This window comes from Astyanax mexicanus, chromosome 14 (genome assembly GCF_023375975.1).
Source record: "Astyanax mexicanus isolate ESR-SI-001 chromosome 14, AstMex3_surface, whole genome shotgun sequence".
Lineage (NCBI taxonomy): Eukaryota > Metazoa > Chordata > Actinopteri > Characiformes > Acestrorhamphidae > Astyanax > Astyanax mexicanus.
This window is the reverse complement of record NC_064421.1, coordinates 6,220,241-6,240,512: the sequence shown is the minus strand read 5'-3', so window position 1 is coordinate 6,240,512 and position 20,272 is coordinate 6,220,241. Positions and strand designations below refer to the sequence as shown.

Genomic DNA, 20,272 nt, shown 5'->3' with positions numbered 1-20,272 from the left:
ATCAATTCAGACCACTAGTACACTTTTTGACCTCCTAATACGCTTGTTAGATTCCTTGTTTTTAAGTATGCGTATCTCCCGTTTAACTTATGTTCTCCCAAATTTGTCTGTGTGAGAGTGTTTGTAGCCCTTGCGTTGTTTATCAATACTGATTGTCCACTTAGCTTGAATGCTAATCCAACAAGCTACCTACTGAGCCATCAGCTACTTTCCTCCGCATCATTTTCTTACAAATATTTGAAACTAATTCACTGTGCTGAAGACCCTTAGGCCCAATCCCATTTCTCCCCTTGACCCTTCTTGTATTGTGTGTGCACGCCAAGGGGTAGGGATGTCCCGATTCTTGTTAGGCTGGAGGGGTAGGTTAGGGGAAGTGATGGGGCTTGTTAGCTCTTCATACAGAGATTTTTCAGAGGCACACTTCAAACCGAGGGGTGTGAGAATCACTGGTAAGATGGTGGAACAAGTGACCAAAGAAACCCACAAATATAAGTTGTTAAAAGTGACAGTTAGCATTATATTACCATAGTTTAATGTGTAGTTTTAATGTTTTATGACCAAACATCATAACAAACATAAAAAAGATTGCTAGTACTTTGTCTACCTTAAATGCTGCAACAGACAGCAGGGGCTGAAGCATTTAATGCGAAATGTAAGAAAATGTGAGTTAAATTTTAGCTCCCCATCATAGAGGAATTAGGGAAGGAAGTTTTTCACTTTTGGATGTTGTGTAAATCCAGTACTTTTTATTTATACTCTTGTCAAATTGTATTATAAATGGGCCAATAGAATTGCTAGAATTGCCAAAATGGCTTTAGAAAATTTATTTTACATTGACACGTTTACATTGTCCCATTGAAAGTCAGGAAATTGTTACGTTTTTTTATGTGACTGTCAATATGTAAAATGTCTCTTATGATGTATTTTTGTTTCAGATCTACATATTCTACGGTACGAGATCCAACGCTGAGTTCGTGATCCACAACGGCTTCTTTTTTGAGGACAACGCACACGACCGGGTGAAGATCAAACTGGGCGTCAGTAAGAGCGAGAGACTGTACGCCATGAAGGCTGAAGTTCTGGCCCGCGCTGGAATTCCTGCGTAAGATATTTAAAATACCGTCATTTTCATATGCAGCAAGCATCTGCTGGGCTACTGTTCCACAATATGGAGAAAAGTGTTGGGTTAAATGTTCATTAATAGTTTCTTCCCAAATTAAGAGCATTAAAAAGAGTTTATCAGAAGGCATCAGCAGCCAGAGTCAGAGAGAGACACAGCACAATTGGCTGTTCTCTTTCTGGATGGGTACAATAGGTGGGGCTCTTTCCTCTTATCAATCCCAGTGTGATGCTGGTCATTACAGGTGTCTGTTAGCTGATGTGATGTTGCCTAGTGATGTGAAATTGGTGGCAGTTGGAAAAGAGGCGGAGTCTGACTGATTCCTAATTAGTGGTTGGGTTAATTGCTAAGCTAAATTAGGGAGAAAATAAATAAAAAAGAATCATTTTTTATCTGTTTCTAAAGTATTCAAATGTCCGATGCTCCTCTCTTGGAGTGTAGATACACTGAAGTGATTTTTATTTTTTATTTTTTGGCTGAAATTGGAACCAAACAGATGGTGAAGACAAGCACATGCCTCCTCCAATACATGTGAAGTAAGACTCCGCCTTTTTTTGAACTGCTGCTGATGCAGCATTACCGAGTAGCATCACAGCACTCTCGGAGGAAATCGCATCAACCCAGCTCTGATATATATATATATATATATTGGCTAACAGCTAACATCTGTGCTTTGTGAGTGATGTGGGAAGAGAGCGCCATCTACCCACTCGGAGAGAGCATGGCCAATTGTGCTCTCTCGGACTCAAACAGATTTTTATAGAATTCGTCCCTTTTTTACCATTGGGTATAATAAATAGCCTATATGTGTTTTTTACCATTGTGTGTAATAAATAGCCAATATGTGTTTTTTACCATTGGGTGTAATAAATAGCCTATGTGTGTTTTAGCCTTCCTTTTCAAGGGAAAATCACTTGTTCAGTATAAATTATAAGTCGTTTTACATAATTTTAAAGATCTCATTACATCGTTTTTTTATTCATTTTTTATTCACTAGACATAACATGTCTAGTTGTGGTCTCTAGTATGAATGAATGCCATGTGAGCATTTTTACCATTTTTTTGGTATAATGCTGCTTTAGTCTGGTGGAAGAGGGGTCAGGGAGAAAAGATGGGATTCCAGCTCTTGCTCATGAATATTTATACAAGCAGACATATCACCTCTGATTGGCTAACAGCGACAGTTAGAAATTTTTTAAAATAAAGACATTGTTATGTGACACTGATGTGTTATTTGCACAAATAACGCAGGAACGAACTGCCATGCTGTTCCTCGAGCTCTCTGTGGGCGGTCGCGAGCCAAGGTGGGCAGGGCGATGAATACTAATTCGCAGGTTGATGTAGACACGGTGGTTTTCCTGATCGACTCATTTTGTCTGAATAATTTCTTTTACTAGCTGCTGCAGACAATGAAGGTTGAGGAAGAGTTTCATCATGTGCAGCATCATAAACATCTCAGGGAGACCTGCTGTATTTCACATATAGTACAAGAGAAAGTGGATTTTAGCAGAACACCTATTAAGTATTTTAACTTTTTTCCTCTAATATTCATTAGAATATTTTTGGTTGCCAAATATTATATATTATTATATCTCTTTCGTGCGATGGGTGCATTAGTGAGTTCAGGATGATGTTAGATGATCACCAGCACACCTCATCCCCAACTCCTAAACTCCACAACTCCTTCTAGAAGTATTGGAGTATTGGAGTCGTGATAGGTTTTCCCTTTAAAAAAAGAAAAGAGAAGTTCAGTCCGTTTCTTTTATAACTTCTGTCGCATTAGCTGCTCTGGGAGAGAAGTTGACGTGTTGAGATCATGTTCCTCAGTGTGTTTCTCAGTGTGTTTTCTGAGTTTAAACTTCAGAAAGTGTTTGGACGGATCTGACAGCGGTTGTTTTTGCTCTCAGAGTGAAGGGTTAATCTTCCCCTATTGAATCCATTCGATATGAAGCACAGGGCACGGGGTAATTGAATTGCTGTGCAGCAGCAGAACCTCTGTAATGTATTTGCGGTGTAATATTGTTGACTCGATCGCCTGCGTATTGTCTCGCTGATCAATAGCCCGGAATTTATGAAAGCGTCGGCCGTCCAAAATTACCTTTTTGATTCAGCCCAAGCGATCGCTCTCCTTTTCATCCGGTGTCGGAATCAGTCAGGAAAAGGCCATGGATATGCTCCGGTAATTAAATGGTAATTAAATGGTCTCATCACTTCAGATCAATCAGCTGTGGTGTGAGGGGGAGCCGCCGCGTGCTCCGTTACAGGCAGGAGGCTTCCATTAGCTCCCGCCTGCCCCACCTGCTGGAGTTAATTAGGGTTTAATTCGAGGGTGGGGACGTTGGCGGGGGGGTGGGGTAAAAGGCCCTCACTGTAAAGCCTCACTTTGAACCCTTTCTGCTCCTCTAACTCCTGCAGGTCCAGCATCTTTGCCCTGCACTGCAGTGAGCCGCCCATATCCGCACAGCTCCTGGCCTTCCTGAGGGTCTTCTGTATGACTGAAGGTAAGAGAGGCACAGCTGGGGGAAGGTGGCAGGCAGTTTTAAAGGGTCCTGATATTGCCCTTGCTGACTAATATACAGTATACTGGCTATATATATATATATACTGGAATTGATATAAATATTTTACTTTTCTACAGGTGCATCTTTTAAAAAATATGAATATCATTGTGAATTTACTTTATTTAAGTAATTCAGTTCATTGTATAGATGTATTACACACAGTGTGATTTATTTTAAGCTTTTATTTCTTTTGTTGGTGATGATTATTATGGCTTACAGCCAATGAAAACCCAAAAATCAGTGTCTCAGAAAATTTTTATATTATATAAAACCAATTGGTACTTTGGGCAGTGTGGGCAGTGTGCCAAGTCCTGCTGGAAAATGAAATCCGCATCTCCATAAGCATGAAGTGCTGTAAGATTTTCTGTAAGAAAACACTTTTTTTTTTAAAATATCGATTATTTGAACATGCAATCAAAGATTTCTTTAAAACAAATACTTTTTTCAGAGAAAATCAAAGGAATTAGTTGACTTGCTTTTAAAGATGCTTTTTGCATGCTTTTTCACATGAGTTTTTAACCCTCTTCAGATAAGAAACCTCATATAAAATGAAGTAAAGCTGCCTGAGATTGACCAGTAATTAAGTAAAATAATTAAATATGTGCTATTAGATTCAGAGTTGAAAAAATATATATATAAAAAAAATATATGTTTATTTTGGAAGAGTTACAACGAGCATATGGCTCCCATTCAGTGGAATGACCCTCTAATTTTCTGAGACACAGATTTTTGGGTTCTCATTGGCTGTAATCCATAAACAACTATCAACAATAAAAGAAATAAACTGTTAAAATAGATCACTCTGTGTGTAATACATCTACATATATAATAGTTTCACATAAGTTTCACATGTTTAATTGAATTACTGAAATAAAGTAACTTTCCAGTGATATTCTAATTTTTTTAGATGCTTTCTAGTAATAGAATTAGTCAATCCTGTAAAGCATCTCATGATTTAAAATATCAGGCTGCTTCTCAAGCTCTGTACCTGAGCTGCTGCATGCAGTAAGGGGGTCGGGGGCGGGGACCAGGCTGAGCGGGCGTCCCTCAGGTGTTTTAATTGATGGAGACAGTCCTCCAGCTGTGTGGAAGGAGTGATCCACAGCCAGTGAAATATTCATCCACACATATGCAGAAAGAGTTTGTGTCATAAATCCCATGAAGCAGGGCGTGTCCTCTGGCACAGAGCTCTTATGGGTGAGTTATTTATTATTCAGCTCCTGTATGTAAATTTTTAAAGCAGGAGCGGGGCCTGTAGTAGAGGCTCACTTTCTACACATCTGACATCCAGCACTCCTTCACCCGGCCCCTTCATCTCCTCATCAGCCGTGTAATCATACCTTACGTAATGTCTCATCACTCGCCAGAGCTTACCGCCTCAACGCTAACACACACACACACACACACACACGCACACAGGTTTTTTATACTGTGTTTAATTAGGGCTGGGCGATATTGTAAAAAAAAATAATAATAATAATTAATTAATTAAAAATATATGTATTTTTAAATATATGAGTGATTCTCGATTAAAATTTTTGGTTACAACTTAACAGTTTCAGTTTTTGTATTTTCAAACAATCAGCACCATTTAAAGTGATTGCACAACTATTGTTTCCTTTACATTTAATTGTATTCATTTATTCATTTTATTTTTATTTTATTTTATTTCTTTATTTATTTATTCAACTTTAAATGCAGCTTTTATATTAACCCTTTGATGCACAGCATATCCACCAAATATTGATTTCTGAACTCTTAAATCTTGAAAACTATGAATCTGAACTTGTTTTCTTTGCATTATTTGAGGTCTGAAAGCTCTGCATCTTTTTTGTTATTTCAGCCATTTCTCATTTCCTGCAAATAAATGCTCTAAATGACAATATTTTTATTTGGAATTTGGGAGAAATGTTGTCTGTAGTTTATAGAATAAAACAGCAGTGTTAATTTTACTCAAACATAAACCTATAAATAGCAAAATCAGAGAAACTGATTCAGAAACTGAAGTGCTCTCTTCATTCTTTTCCACAGCTGTATTTTATCATACTGTACAATCATATGATAAGAGTAATAGTGTCTTAATGCAGTACAGTTCAGTTAGTGAGGTGTTTGTGATGATCTCGTGTCTGCAGAGGAGCTGAAGGACTACCTGGTGGGTGATCATGCCATCAACAAGATCTTCACTCTGGGGAACACAGAATTCCCTGTCAGCTGGGAGAACGAGATCAAGCTGTGGACCTTCCTGGAGACGAGAGCCACTCTGCTCCTCAAAACGTACAAAACCACATCAGAGGTACATCAGTACAAATCCATCTTCAATACCAGTATAACCTATATAAGTCATGCATCTGCCATAGTTCATATTATCACAGTGGATCAACACCAGCAGATGATGGACATGTCTCTCCAAACCATCACTGATTGGTGGAAACTTCACACTAGACCTTGAGCAGTTTGGACTGTGTGTCTCTCCACTCTTCCTCCAGACTCTGCCCCCTTGATTTACTTTAAATGAAATGTAAAATTTACTGATGATCAGTGATGGTTTGTAGAGACATGTGCAACATCTGCTGGTGTTTTATTGTCAAGTCTAAAGTCAGTGCAGTTTTGTTTTCCCACAAAATCTTACAGCACTTCATGCTTCCCTCTGCTACTGACAACTTTTATGGAGATGATAATTTAATTTTCCAGCAGGAATTGGCACACTGCCCACACTGCTAAAAGTACCAATTGGTCTTATATAATATTCTAATTTTCTGAGATACTGAGATACTCAGTTTTCATTGACTTAAAATAGATCACTCTGTGTGTAGTACATCTATATAATATGAAAGTTTCACATTTTGAACTGAATCACTGAAATGAAGTAACTTTTCAATTATGTAAAAAAAAATTGAGATGCAGTAGTACAGGCCAAAAGTTTGGACACAGCTTCTCTTTTTTCAATGCGTTTTCTTTATTTTCATGACTATTTACATTGTAGATTCTCACTGAAGGCATCAAAACTATGAATGAACAAGTGGAGTTTTTTACGTACTTAACAAAAAATATATATATTCTAGTAGTGCTGGACGATATGGCCAAAATTCATATCACGATATATTCCTTAATTTCGGTCGATACGATATAATTTCGATATCGATATAAATACTTAGAAGGCCACAGAAAACTGCGAAGAATCCCTGCAATGGAAATATGTACCTACTACTGTCTGAAAATTCAATTTAAGTCTTTGAAACCTCCTTTCACGAAAACATTATAATACTTAAGAAATAAAAAATAGTCAAGATAAATCAATGCTCAATTTTATTTGCATATAGCAAAATAAAAACATGACATCCCTGTCAAACATAAGCCTATATAACTATTACCAATAAAAATAACTTTAAATTAGGACAGAAGCAGAGCTTCTTATTCTTTTGTAAACAAATTTAACAGATCAAAACAAAAGTGTTTCAACTAGGATAAAGTATAAAAGAAGCCTTTATACACATAAAAGCAACAAGATTTTCCCGTCAAATAAACAAACCTATAGGCTTTATCAACTATAAATAACTTAGTTACAATATAAGCTACAAAAGTGCTTCAGCCAAAATACAACTCTTTATAAACATAAAAGGAACATGATATCCCCGTCAAATAAACAAACCTAAAGGATTCATAAACTTTAAATAACTTAAATAACTTACAACAGCTATAAAAGTGCTTCAGCCAGTATAAGGAAAATATTGTATGTAGTGGAACTGATTGAGGTGGTGGAACAGATTAGATGTTTTAACGTTACCGCTGCTGGTCGGCTCCACTCTCCGGCACAATTTGCAGCAAACTGAAGTTTAGCAGACCTTCCGAGAGTCGAACCAAATCCTCACCACTGAATTAGACCTCCCTCCTTCAATTAATCACTTGTGGAAGCGGCAGGGGCATTCATTTTGCATCAAAAATGTTCCACGCTGGGAGCCAAGAGGACCCGCGGCGGACCGAGAGGACCCGCGACTGACCGCTGAACGAGCGGACCCGTGGGTGGACCGAGCGGACCAGAGGCTGACCGAGCGGACCTGTAGGCGGACCGAGCGGACCTGTGGGCGGACCGAGCGGACCCGAGGCTAGGCTAGGCTAGGCTAGGCTCGGCTCGGTTCCGCTCCGTTCCACTCCAGCGCGGAACATTTCAGATGCGAACCGAGCCTACCTTAGCCTTGGATCCGCTCGTCCCGGCTCCGTTTGGCTCCAGCGCGAGGCATTTTAGATGCGTAGCGGACCCGAGCCTAGCCTAGACTAGCCAAATCTAGCCTAGCCTAGCCTATCTGGCTACGTGCCTATGTGATTACATCATCACGCACAGAGATAGTCCAGCTACGGAGGCTGATTGTGTTCAGCTGTGCGGCGAGCAGACGCCAGTAAAACGCCTGTCCGTGACAGATTCTGTAAATAATACATATCGATATACCACAAAAATTATATCACCGTTATTGAAACATTTCTTATCGCGATAAATACCGATATCGAATTATTGTCCAGGCCTATATTCTAGTTTCTTCAAAATAGCCAACCTTTGCTCTGATTGCTGCTTTGCACACTCTTGGCATCATTCTCTCAATGAGCTTCTCAATAAGAGGTGGCCACCTGAAATGAAAAGTTTTCCAACAGTCTTGAAGGAAGGAAGGAGTTCCCAGAGGTGTTTACTAGCACTTGTTGCTCCTTTGCCTTCTTCACTCTGTTCTCCAGCTCACCCCAAACCTCAAATCTGGATTGGGTTCAGGTCCGGTGACTGTGGAGGTTCAGCTCATTTTTTGTTAAGTACATAAAACTCCACATGTGTTCATTCATAGTTTTGATGCCTTCAGTGAGAATCTACAATGTAAATAGTCATGAAAATAAAGAAAATGCATTGAAAAAGAGAAGGTGTGTCCAAACTTTTGGCCTGTACTGTATGTAGTATGCAAGTGCAACTGTCTAAATTATGGAGGACCAAAACTGCCAAAATATAAAATAATATAAAAATAAATAAATAAAAAAATGCTAAGCAAATCACTCGATAAAAGTAATATGGTGATTAAAACAGTAAACAATAATGATAATTAATATAAAAATAAATACATATGCATAAAAATAAATATCTTACATATCTTACACATGTTATTTATGGGTTTAATTTCACTTTTGATTCGTTTGTTTATTTATTTACATAACTATTTATTTCTGCATTTATTTATTTCCTGAATTATTTATTTCAGATTTTATTGTTTTCTGTTTTTCCTTTTCCTTATATGATAATGAAGGGGCTGTCCAGCAATGATGTCACGGTGTCTTAGCATTCCTATTGGTTGATCAATGTCAGATAAACTAGACTGATTGTACATGTCTTGCCCCTGGCAACGTAGAAGATTATTAGAAAACACATCCCTTCATTATCATATAAGGACAAGGAAATAATAAGATAGATATAAATATATAAATTTATATTTATATTTATAAATATTAATAAATGAGCAAATAAATGAATGCAAAAATAAACAAGCTGGAAATAAATAAATGCAGGAATAAATAAATGAATTAAAAAATTAAACAATATTTATAAAGAAACCTATGAATAACAAATAATTAAGATATTTCTTTTTATAGATATGTATTTATTTTTATATTAATTATAATTATTCTTTACCATTTTAATCACCATATTACTTTTACTGAGTGATTTACTTTCGCTTTTATTAGGGGTTCGAGCACGTAGTGCTAGAAACCCTATTGTAATTGTTCTGATTATTATTATAGTTCTTATTCTTTTTCTGCCATAGAAGTGATTGGGCAGAAGAAACCGTAAGGCCTACAGGGCTGAGACTTGGTCATATGGTAGTACTTCTCACCGCTACTCAGATTCAAAAGATGAGCCCGATCGGCCTCAAGGGGGCGCTATGGCAAAGGTCAACGCGTTTGGCCCCGTAACTCCTACGCCCTGATAGCTAGAGCAAAAACACTTGCATTATATGATTCCTTGGTTAATGGCAAATCAAAAAGGTCAATAGAACCACTAAGCTCCGCCCACTTAGATTTTTTGCTATTTAGCATAATATGCAAAACCTACTTTTGAGAACTTGTCCTAGGGTCATTGACCAATCCTGCCATATTTGGTGTCAAAAAACTCAGCAGAGTCCCAAGCTCAATAATTATCGAAAAAATCTTGAAATTTGCAAAAAATATGGCCGCCATATGCAAATTAATCTTACCGTGGCACACCCAAATTTACTTTAACAGCTGTAACTTTGGAATGCTTAAACCGACACTTATGCCACTTTAGACCTATGATGCCAACATGATTCTGAGGTAGCATGTCAATCTGTGTAGACATACGCCCCCAGGGGGCGGAGCCAAAGCTAAAAATCTGTTTCTCAGGAACCGTACAAGCTATTAAGCTCTCCTTTGGCATGTATCATCTATGGCCTATGTCCTAATGTTTTACAGAAGGAAAATTTGATATGCAAATTTTTGCGATCGTTATTAGCCAATCAGATTCCAGCAAGCTTTTGACAGGCTAAACAATGACCAATCAGGACGATACTTATACGCTACATGTATCTCAGGGCCTTCTATCATCCATTAAAATATGGCGTTGATTGGCCTCAAGGGGGCGCTATAGCAGAAAATCAGTTATATCTAAAGGTACAAGTGGCCTAGGCTTGTTATTCTTTTTTAGTTGTATACTTTGCTGTAGGCTTTACAACTTTGTATTTACATGTGTTTTCCAAAAATGCAAAGATTTTCATCAGTGGCCAAAAGAGTAAAAATTGCTCTTTTCGAACTTGTCTTTAAGTCCTTAATCAATCAAAACAAATTTGGTCTTGATGCAATCTTGAGACTCTGTAGGTAAATAATTATCAAAAAAATCTTGACATTTTAACTATTTGAGGCCCATAAACCTTGATCAAACATGTACGTGAAAGCCTTTTCAGAGTTATTTGGCCAAAACTCTGTCAAAGTTTTAAACAGGTCAAAACTGTTGAAGCTACTAATTAACAATGACATTTCACGCACATGTGCCAAGTATGAGCCAAATAAGTCTTCAGTAGGCTCTACAGTGACAAATTAACTATTTTCAATTTATTCTATTTATCGCTATTTTCCAACCTAAATGGACAGAAGACAGGAACCTTTGACCCTATCAACACACAAATTTATACACGTATATAGACTGATAATCTGATCTTGATTGCAAATTGTCAGCCAAATCGGACATGTTTTCCCTCTACAACGGCTGGAAAACTACAGCGATTTTGTAGGCCTCAAGCCTGTATTATCGCTTTTTTCAAACCTAAATGGACAGAAGTCAGGAACCTTTGACCCTATCGACACAGAAATTTACATACATATATAGACTGATATTGTGATCTTGATTGCAAATTTTGAGCCAAATCAGATATTCTTTGCCTCTAATATGGCCAAAGAGCAACAGCCATTTTGTAGGCCATAAGCCTGTATTATCGCTTTTTTCAAGCCTAAATGGACAGAAGTCAGGAACCTTTGACCCTATCAACACACAAATTTACACACATATATATACAGACCACTTGATCATGAGTATCAATTTTGAGCCCAATCGGACTTTTCCTCTCTTTGTAATAAATAGAAACACACTGATAGGGAATGTTCTGTCTTACTTAAAGAGTGATAGATTTCCAGCAGGTTATATGTGGTCTCTTGCTGCGCTCTGGTGGTCATTTGGTGAAACAGCTACAGGTGAATTATTCTAAATTAAAGCTCTGCTGAACTTATTTAATCTTGCTTGTCTTGCTTAATTGAAGATCTTTATCCTTCTTGGTCATGCTAGTCAGCCACCTGGGTCATTCTTGTTTATGTTCCACCCACTTAATTTTTTTTTTATTTGCATAATATGCAAAACTTACTTTTGAGATCTTGTCCTTGGCTCCTTGACCAATCATGACATGTTTGGTATCAAACAGTTCAGCAGAGCTTACTCCTCAATAATTATTAAAAAAATCTTTACATTTATAAACAATATGGCCGCCATATGCAAATGAGTTCTACCATGGTGCAGTAAAATCTCTTTAACACTTATAACTTTTGAATGCTTAACCTGACACTAATACCACTTCAGTCCTTTGATCATTACATGATTCTCAGATACCCTGTCAGTTTAAGTAGACATACACCCCCAGGGGGCGGGGCCAATGCTCGATAGCTGTTTCTCTAGAACCATACAAGCTATCAAGGTCATCCTAGCCAATTATCATCTATGGCCCATGCACTAATGGTACACCAAATGAAAATTTGATATGGACACTTTTGTGGTCACTATTAGCCAATCACATTCCAGCAAGCTTTTAACAGGCGGAATGTTAATCAGGTCAAAACTTATATACTATATACGGGTTATTTATATGCCCTTTTTATGCGTTGTGTTTTTTCAATTTAAGAACTGAATTTGTTTCACCAAATGCCCACTAGAGTGCAGTAAGACACCACATAAAACCTGATGAACACTACAGCTCAATTTATCAATGCTTTTCAACTAGTTTACTCACACCACTCATCTAGCATTGCCATTATGGTCTTTATGGTCACGCTGGTCACCCAGCTTGGTTATGCTGGCCATCCAGCTTGGTCATGCTGGCCATTCACATTGGTCATTATGGTCCTGCTGGTCATTCAGCTTTGTCCTCATAGTAATGGTGGTCTTCCAGCTTGGTCATACTGGCCAACCACCTTTGCCATGCTGGTCATCCAGTTTGGTCATTATGGTCTTCCAGCTTGGTCAATATGGTCAACAAGTTTGTCATCCAGATTAGTCATGCTGGTAATCTAGCTTGGTCTTCACGGTCATGCTGGTCATCCTCATCCAGTTTGGCGATGCCGGTCAACCGGCAACATGTTTTAAGCCTAACTGGCCTCCAGGGGTCTCTTTGCCTGTAACGCTCGAACCCCGTAAATCGCCGCTTGCGGCTATATTTTATTTATTTATTTTTAATTTTGGCAGTTTTGGTCCTCCATACTAAATGGGTTATTTATGTTTAAGTTTTTTGTCAGTGAGCATGCATTTGGAGTACAAATTTTACATTTTTGGAAATAGAAGCTCATGCATTGTTCAAATGTGTCTAAATCACACAGTTCTTTGAAATTAAAGTGTTTGATGGTTTATTTCAGGAGGATCGCTCCATCCTGCAGAAGCCGGACCTCTCCCTGCACTCCCGTGTGGCCGTAAAGCTGAGACTCGCCGAGAAGGAGATCCTGGAGCGCGCCGTGTCCAGCGGCCGCAACAAGCGCCTGCACTTCCAGAAGCAGCTGGAGGAGGGCTCTCCGCTGCCTCTGTACGAAGAGAGCGACATTGCGCTTCTGGAGAACGCAGACGCCAAGCTGCCTATCATCCTGCGCAAGCTGGACGAGGAGGACGAGCACGCGGCCGAGGCCCACAACGCCCTGCTGGAATCCGCACAGACTCCGCCTCCGCCGCTGCCGCTGCTCCTCAACGGCCAGAGCAAGGAGGAGGTCAACGGCAACCTGGAGGAGGAGGAGGAGGACGGCGGCAAGCGACTGCAAGCGACCGCAAAGGGAAAAGAGGAGGCTAGCTCACAGCGGGAGGAGCCGAGCAGCCAGCGAACTGAAGACGCGTCCAAAGATAAAGGAGAATAGTGAATTGGGAGCTTGGCGCGGCCGTTGTTTATTACGCTACTTATTTATTTTTTTTTCCGTTTTAAGTGACTGGCAATTAGGAGTCAAAGCAATTGACAGGAAAAAAAAGAGACTAAAATGGCAGAAGATTTTGTTTTGTTTGGTTTATTGACTCATTAATGGCTCATTTTTGGGTTTTTAAATGTGCGCTAAAGCATTAGCATTCTTTAGCATTGCTAATAGAAGCCTTCTAGAGGAGCTTTATGGAGAACAGAGAACAAACTGCTGTTTTGTCCCATGTTATTTGTGCTTTTCGAGGTTTTTCGAGTTTTTTTTTATGTTTTTACAGTGACGCACTGATGATTTATGTTTAGTTGAGTTTTTGTTTGAAGCAGATCCTATCTTATCATGTCCGTTCTTAAAGAGGAATGCGTTGAATGTTCGAGGATCTGATTTGAGAACAGAGAGACGGGAAGCGTAAAAAATCAGGATTCAGATGTTCAGTTAATTCAGGACTTTGCCTAGTTGACTTTAAAGGTGTTTCAGGTGTGTGGTTTTTTTTCTTCTTTTCTTTTGCTTCTTTTTTTTTTCAGTTCCTTGCGTCTAAAACACTGCCTGCCTGCCTGACTCGCTCTGCTCTAACGGAGGCCAGCGTTTACTTTAATTACTGTAGGCTACGCCAGGAAAGTGCTCGATGTGTTGACGTGTTGCTAGACAATCATTTTCCGCTCATGTTTTTTGCATTGATCTGTTGTAGAAGCCTCCTGCTCCTGCGCTGCTCTCTGCTAATATTACCTGTGGAGTCCTGGCATTTCCGAAAAGGACGTTCGCCCAGAAATAGATGATAGATTCTCATTTTTTTTTTTGCACTTTGGGAACAGTCAGTATATTTTTCAAAGTGATATCCTCCACACAAACACAGGTAAAGGTGCAACAGAAGGGGTTCTTTGAGAGATTGTACAGTGCAGAGGTTCTTAAACCAGTCTTTCTGTATCTTCTGGATGGTCCAGGGTGCATTTAACTCTTTTCTACTGCACCGTTTTCATGTATGGTTGGACAATAATTCAATATCAATGTATATTGCAATAGAAAAATGTTTTAATAGTGGTGATAAGCATCTGTCACTGACATTCATTACACGATTCATGGCGCAAATCTCTTTTGGACGTTCTCTGCAGCTTCTCTGTTTTTTTTGCAGCTCTTATATTGTTTAAAAGAATTTTGAAATGATACTGTGTTGAATTAAATTAAGAAATACAGTAGTAATGTTGGGCAAGGCCTGTAGTGATTTGGGACAAGGCCCTTAACCAGAGTGCTAACACTGTGGTAGTGATGCTGAACAAGGCCATTAGCCAGCATGCTAATCTCACTATAGTGATGTTGCACAAGGCTCATTACCAGAGTGCTAACACTGTGGTAGTGATGTTGAACAAGGTCGATAGCCAACATGCTAATGCCACTATAGTGATGTTGCACAAGGCTTGTAACAAGCTTGCTAACACTGTGGTAGCGATGCTGAATAAAGCCATTAGCCAGCATGCTAACACTGTGGTAGTGATGCTGAACAAAGCCATTAGCCAGCATGCTAACACTGTGGTAGTGATGCTGAACAAAGCCATTAGCCAGCGTGCTAACACTGTGGTAGTGATGCTGAACAAGGCCGATTGTCAACATGCTAAAGCCACAGTAGTGATGTTGCACAAGGCCCATTGCCACAGTGCTAACACTGTGGTAGTGATGTTGAACAAGGTCGATAGCCAACATGCTAATGCCACTATAGCAATGTTGCACAAGGCTTGTAACAAGCGTGCTAACACTGTGGTAGTAATACTAAACAAAGCCATTAGCCAGCATGCTAACACAGTGGTAGTTATGCTGAACTAGGCTGATAGTCAGCATGCTAAAGCCACAGGAGAGATGTTCCACAAGGTTTGAAACCAGAGGGCTAATACTGTGGTAGTGATGCTGAACAAGGTCAATAGCCAGCATGCTAAAGCCACAGTATCGGCCTTGTTCAGCATCACTACCACAGTGTTAGCACTCTAAACAAGGCTGATAGCCAACATGCTAAAACCACAGTAGTGATGTTGCACAAGACCCATTGCCAGCGTGCTAACACTGTGGTAGTAATGCTGAACAAGGCCAGTAGCCAACATGCTAAAGCCACAGTAGGGATGTTGCACAAGACCCGTAACTAGCGTGCTAACACTGTGGTAGTGATGCGGAACAAGGCTGGTAACTTGAGTGAAAACTACAGTTTTACAGCATTTAGTATTTAATTAGTTTACTCAGTTTCAAAGAACCCTAACAAACGATTGGAGGAAATTAAAACCGTTACCAGTCTGATGACTGGCGCAGAGCGGTTCAACATGCATTAGTAACGATTTGGCCCTGCAGTGGAAAAGAGGCAAATGTGTTTCTAGTTGGACCATCTGTATTGTGTCTAAAGAACCACTCGTTTTAGAACCACTGCTATAGAAGAACCATCAATCAGCCATAACATTAAAACCACCTGCCTTTTATTGAATAATGTCAATATTTTTTGTTTGCGATACGTTATCGATATATTTGAGTCGTTGACACACTCCTCAAGACCTGTAATATGACTTAGTAAAGTTACTGCTTCATTACTCCACATGGTGGCGCTAATCTGATGATAAAGGTAACATATTTTTTGCACCTAAAATCCTTCAATTTTGTATGTATGAATTTTACCAGTTTGCTTGTAAGGAGCAGTAAAGCCACTCCACTGAAATTTTAGTTAAGTTGGAGCTGGAGCAGCATTAGCATTAGCCGCTAACTGCCATTCAGGGGTAAATATTATCGGCCTGTAGCCTGCCGCTAACCCCGATAATACTCATCTGTGAAAGGCGAAAGAGCTAGTGCTTAGCGGCTAATGATAACCCTGCTCCATAGCAGGGCTCCTTAGCATTAGCCGCTAAGCACTAGCTCTTTCGCCATTCACGTTGAGTATATTGGTCTGTAGTCTGTAGTAATATCTAATATCGCCCTGACTTTCTGGAACACTTATGGTTTCTAAGTGTACCGCTGTTGTGCGGCATTAGCCTAGTTCTAGCAGTTAGCAGCTAATGCTAATGCTCCAGCCTTAGTGCTGGAGAAATTTTGGAATCTAAGCTTACTGTAAATAAACAGAAGCGATTTGCAGTTTAGTTTTTTTTTAACTTAGCTTTTCTTAACTTAGTTAACCTACCCCACGACCACCACCCAGCGGTGAGACCTGCTGAATTAGAAGGAAAACATGGCGACACCCCTGTTCCTTACTAGTGTCTCATAATTTAGCTTATAATCTGGTGCATTTTATAGTCTGAAAAATACGAAAAACCTGCGGTAAAGAATATTGGTTGTGACATTCTGTGAAATTGATACTAATAAATCTATAATTCCTGGTATTTTATTATTTAGGAGTATTTTATCCTCTTCAGTAACACAGATATATGTGATATATTGAGTATCGCAGAATCACAGTATCGTGATATCATCGTTATCGTCGGTAATGTATCATGATGATATTGCAACTACTTTTCCCTCACTGCCTAATATTCTCACTTATTGAAATGTGCTGCTGCATCCAAGTGATCAATGATTTTCACTTCCTGTCTTTTTTTTTTGTTATATAGTGGTTTTAATGTTATGGCTTGCTGATGTCTGAAAGTTCTGGGTCAGTTTAAGGATTCTTTCTAAATCTTTTATAAAATATAAAATATAAAGGTGGTTTATGCTTTGAAAGGGTCCATCCTCATTCTCATTGGACAGTTTTCTGTATGTGGTTCTTCTCTGTGCTTTGGATAAAGAAAACCCCCTTCAGCACCATTACGTTTCCTGTTTTGATCATTTGAAGCACTATAATAATGAATTAAACCTCAGTAGAATTGAACCCCAGTCCACATGATGATGTGGTAGCTCACTGGCACCCCACCACACCAACCACATCCCTATCGAGATACATGTTTTTATTTTTGTTGGATAATGCTAAAGATTCTTGATATTCTTGTATAGGGGTTGGACTATGAAACTGAAACACCTGTCATTTTAGTGTGGGAGGTTTCATGGATAAATTGGAGCAGCCTGGTGTTCAATCTTCATTAATTGCACATTGCACCAGTAAGAGCAGAGTGTGAAGGTTCAATTAGCAGGGTAAGAGCACAGTTCTGCTCTAAATATTGCAATGCACACAACATTATGGGTGACATACCAGAGTTCAAAAGAGGACAAATTGTTGGTGCACGTCTTGCTGGAGCATCTGTGACCAAGACAGCAAGTCTTAGTGATGCATCAAGAGCCACGGTATCCAGGGTAATGTCAGCATACCACCAAGAAGGACCAACCACATCCAACAGGATTAACTGTGGACGCTGTAAGAGGAAGCTGTCTGAAAGGGATGTTTGGGTGCTAACCCGGATTGTATCCAAAAACATAAAACCACGGCTGATCAAATCACGGCAGAATTCCTCAAATGTGCACCTCAACTCTCCTGTTTCCACCAGAACTGTCCGTCACCACAATCAATTATTGTGCTCTAAAACCAGGTGTTTTTTAGTTTCATTGTCCAACCCCTGTAAGTTACTGCTGCTTATAGCTTTAAATACCTTTTTTAAACTTAAAAACTGTTATCAAGGCACAAAAAAGTAGTGGTCGGGTTCGGTCAGTGGCAGCAGATTGTGTTGGAAAATGTCCAGAATTGAAGAGTCCAGGATTAAAGTCGCTCACAGTTTTCACCTGATTTGTGTAAGGTGCTGTTCTTTCTCCACTACGTGACCCATCCCTTCACTTTTAAGTTCCCGAGATGACATAAGGCCACCGTCCCATTGTCTCTTAGCCCTGAGTGGAATGAATAAAAAAAAAAAAAAAGTTTTATCTAATGTATTTTTTTTCCCTATTCTTTGCCCCCTTAGCCCCATTACGAATTTATAAAAGAAACATTATCTTGAATCATTTAATTCGGGGCAATTAAATTTTGAAATTCCATATTCATTATTCATGGGCTTCAAGATAAAACCCCTTTAATCCTTGAATAGATTATTATAATGGGCAGCAGGGTGGGCAGTAGTAAACGGGGGCAGCGCTGCACTTGTCCGGTGTGGTTAGTATTCCTCGTGTCAGGGCTGAGAGCACGAGCATGTGGAGCTTCCCTTGGCCTGGGACCACTGCACCAAAGTAATCTCGCTCATGAATAAAACACACCCCTCCCCTATTAATATACAATGCCTCTGAACGCACTCGAGCAGAAACCAAACCTATTGTCATGCAACTATTTACCAATATGTCTCGCGTCTTTGTCCGAGAGCGCGAGGCCGGGCTGCTCTGAGGTCAGGGGGTCACTGTACTCGCTCTACTCTTCACTGACCAGAAACCACGACCCCGGACTTTCAGTCACATGACTCCCACCATTTCTGTCTGTACTAACTGTAACTCAGATCTGACAGCTGAGTGAAATCTCTCTTATTCTCACAGTCCAACTTCTGAGAAGTATTTTAGCAGCTCATGGCGAGATTTATGCTGGGAATCGTTCTGACGTGTGCTGGATTTCAGATTTCATCTCTTCATATGCAGGGAGATCATCAGGGGTTCATCAGAGGTAGATGTCCATCTTGCGTCCAGGACCGAGCTTGCAGCTCTTCATTCAGACACTGGGAAGGGACAAAGTGCATGAGCAGATTGAAAAGTTACTTTTAATTCAGTTACAAATGTAAAACTCATATATTATAAAGATCAGGAGTATTTAATTAGAAGTCAGGACAGTCCAGTTAGAGAAATTTCATCAGGCCAAGGTCTAGACATTTTTAACTTTAGCTTTTTAACATCTTAATGTGTTATGATTCAGTGCTATATCCTGTATACCGAAGAAGCCTAGTAGTTATGTCAGTGTATTATGTCCTTAACGCCTGAAAGACAAAACAATTTACACATACTATTAAGTATATTTCAACAATATTTATTGTTTTAAATAGACCCGTCACAATAATTACATTATTGACTTATCATACAATAAGTGGAAACACCCTCAATAATTAAACTTATTGAGTCTTTTAATATGAATCTGAATCTGTATGTCAACTTTGTTTAATAAAAAAATATATATTTATATTAGATTAAGGCCTGCCTGTCATGTTAGTTACATGAATGACAAATCATACAATATATGGAGGAATGTTTGCTGATCTTGGCCAAAATATCAGATTTGTTAAAAACAGCAGTTTTATTTTATTTAATATTATTACTGTTAGAATGTTTTATTAATGTAGTATTTTAATCTCTTTTTCTGGTGCGCACCATCTGAATTAGCCTTTATCGCTTTATTCTTTAACTGCTACTTCTTACTGTCTATTTCGCCTGTGCGTAATCCACACTCTGAATCTGCACAGTTCTGATTGGCTGAGGAGAGCGTTTGGTTATCTTATAGCACACGTGATTGGTCTGTGAGTTTACTGCACCACAAAGCACGTAGCACTTTTTCTTTTATTGTTGATGATTATGGCTTACAGTCAATGAAAACGCAAAAATCAGTGTCTCAGAAAACTAAATTTATTTATTATATAAGAACAATTGTTTGGCAGTGTGACAAATCCTGCTGGAAAATGAAATCCACATCTCCATAAAAGTTGTCAGTAGCAGAGGGAAGCATGAAGTGCTGTAAGATTTTGTGGGAAAATAAAACTGCACTGACTTTAGACTTGATAATAAAACACAGTGGATCAACAGCAGCAGATGACATGTCTCTCTAAACCATCACTGATTGGTTGAAACTTCACACTAGACCTCGAGCAGTTTGGACTGTGTGTCTCTCCACTCTTCCTCCATACTCTGCTCCCTTGAATTACAAATGAAATGTAAAATTTACTGATGATCAGTGATGATATGGAGAGACATGTCATGCTTAAATTAAACTGGTTTCTGTTTATATCATGATGTTATTATACATCTATTTCCATATTTATGAATATTTTATGAAAGT

General features: G+C 39.1%; 1 protein-coding gene across 2 annotated transcripts in view; it reads left to right on the top strand.

The window, feature by feature from the left end:
• Window positions 1-18,040, top strand: part of setd3 (SET domain containing 3, actin histidine methyltransferase) — a 58,333-nt gene extending 40,293 nt beyond the window's left edge. For both annotated transcript variants that reach the window (XM_022673270.2, XM_049464133.1), the window contains exons 10-13: window positions 936-1,102; window positions 3,536-3,621; window positions 5,814-5,974; window positions 12,835-18,040. In XM_022673270.2, the coding sequence (XP_022528991.2) occupies window positions 936-1,102; window positions 3,536-3,621; window positions 5,814-5,974; window positions 12,835-13,320 (900 nt within the window). In that variant the 3' untranslated portion in view covers window positions 13,321-18,040. The remainder of the gene's footprint in view (window positions 1-935; window positions 1,103-3,535; window positions 3,622-5,813; window positions 5,975-12,834) is intronic.
• The last annotated feature ends 2,232 nt before the right edge of the window (window positions 18,041-20,272 follow it).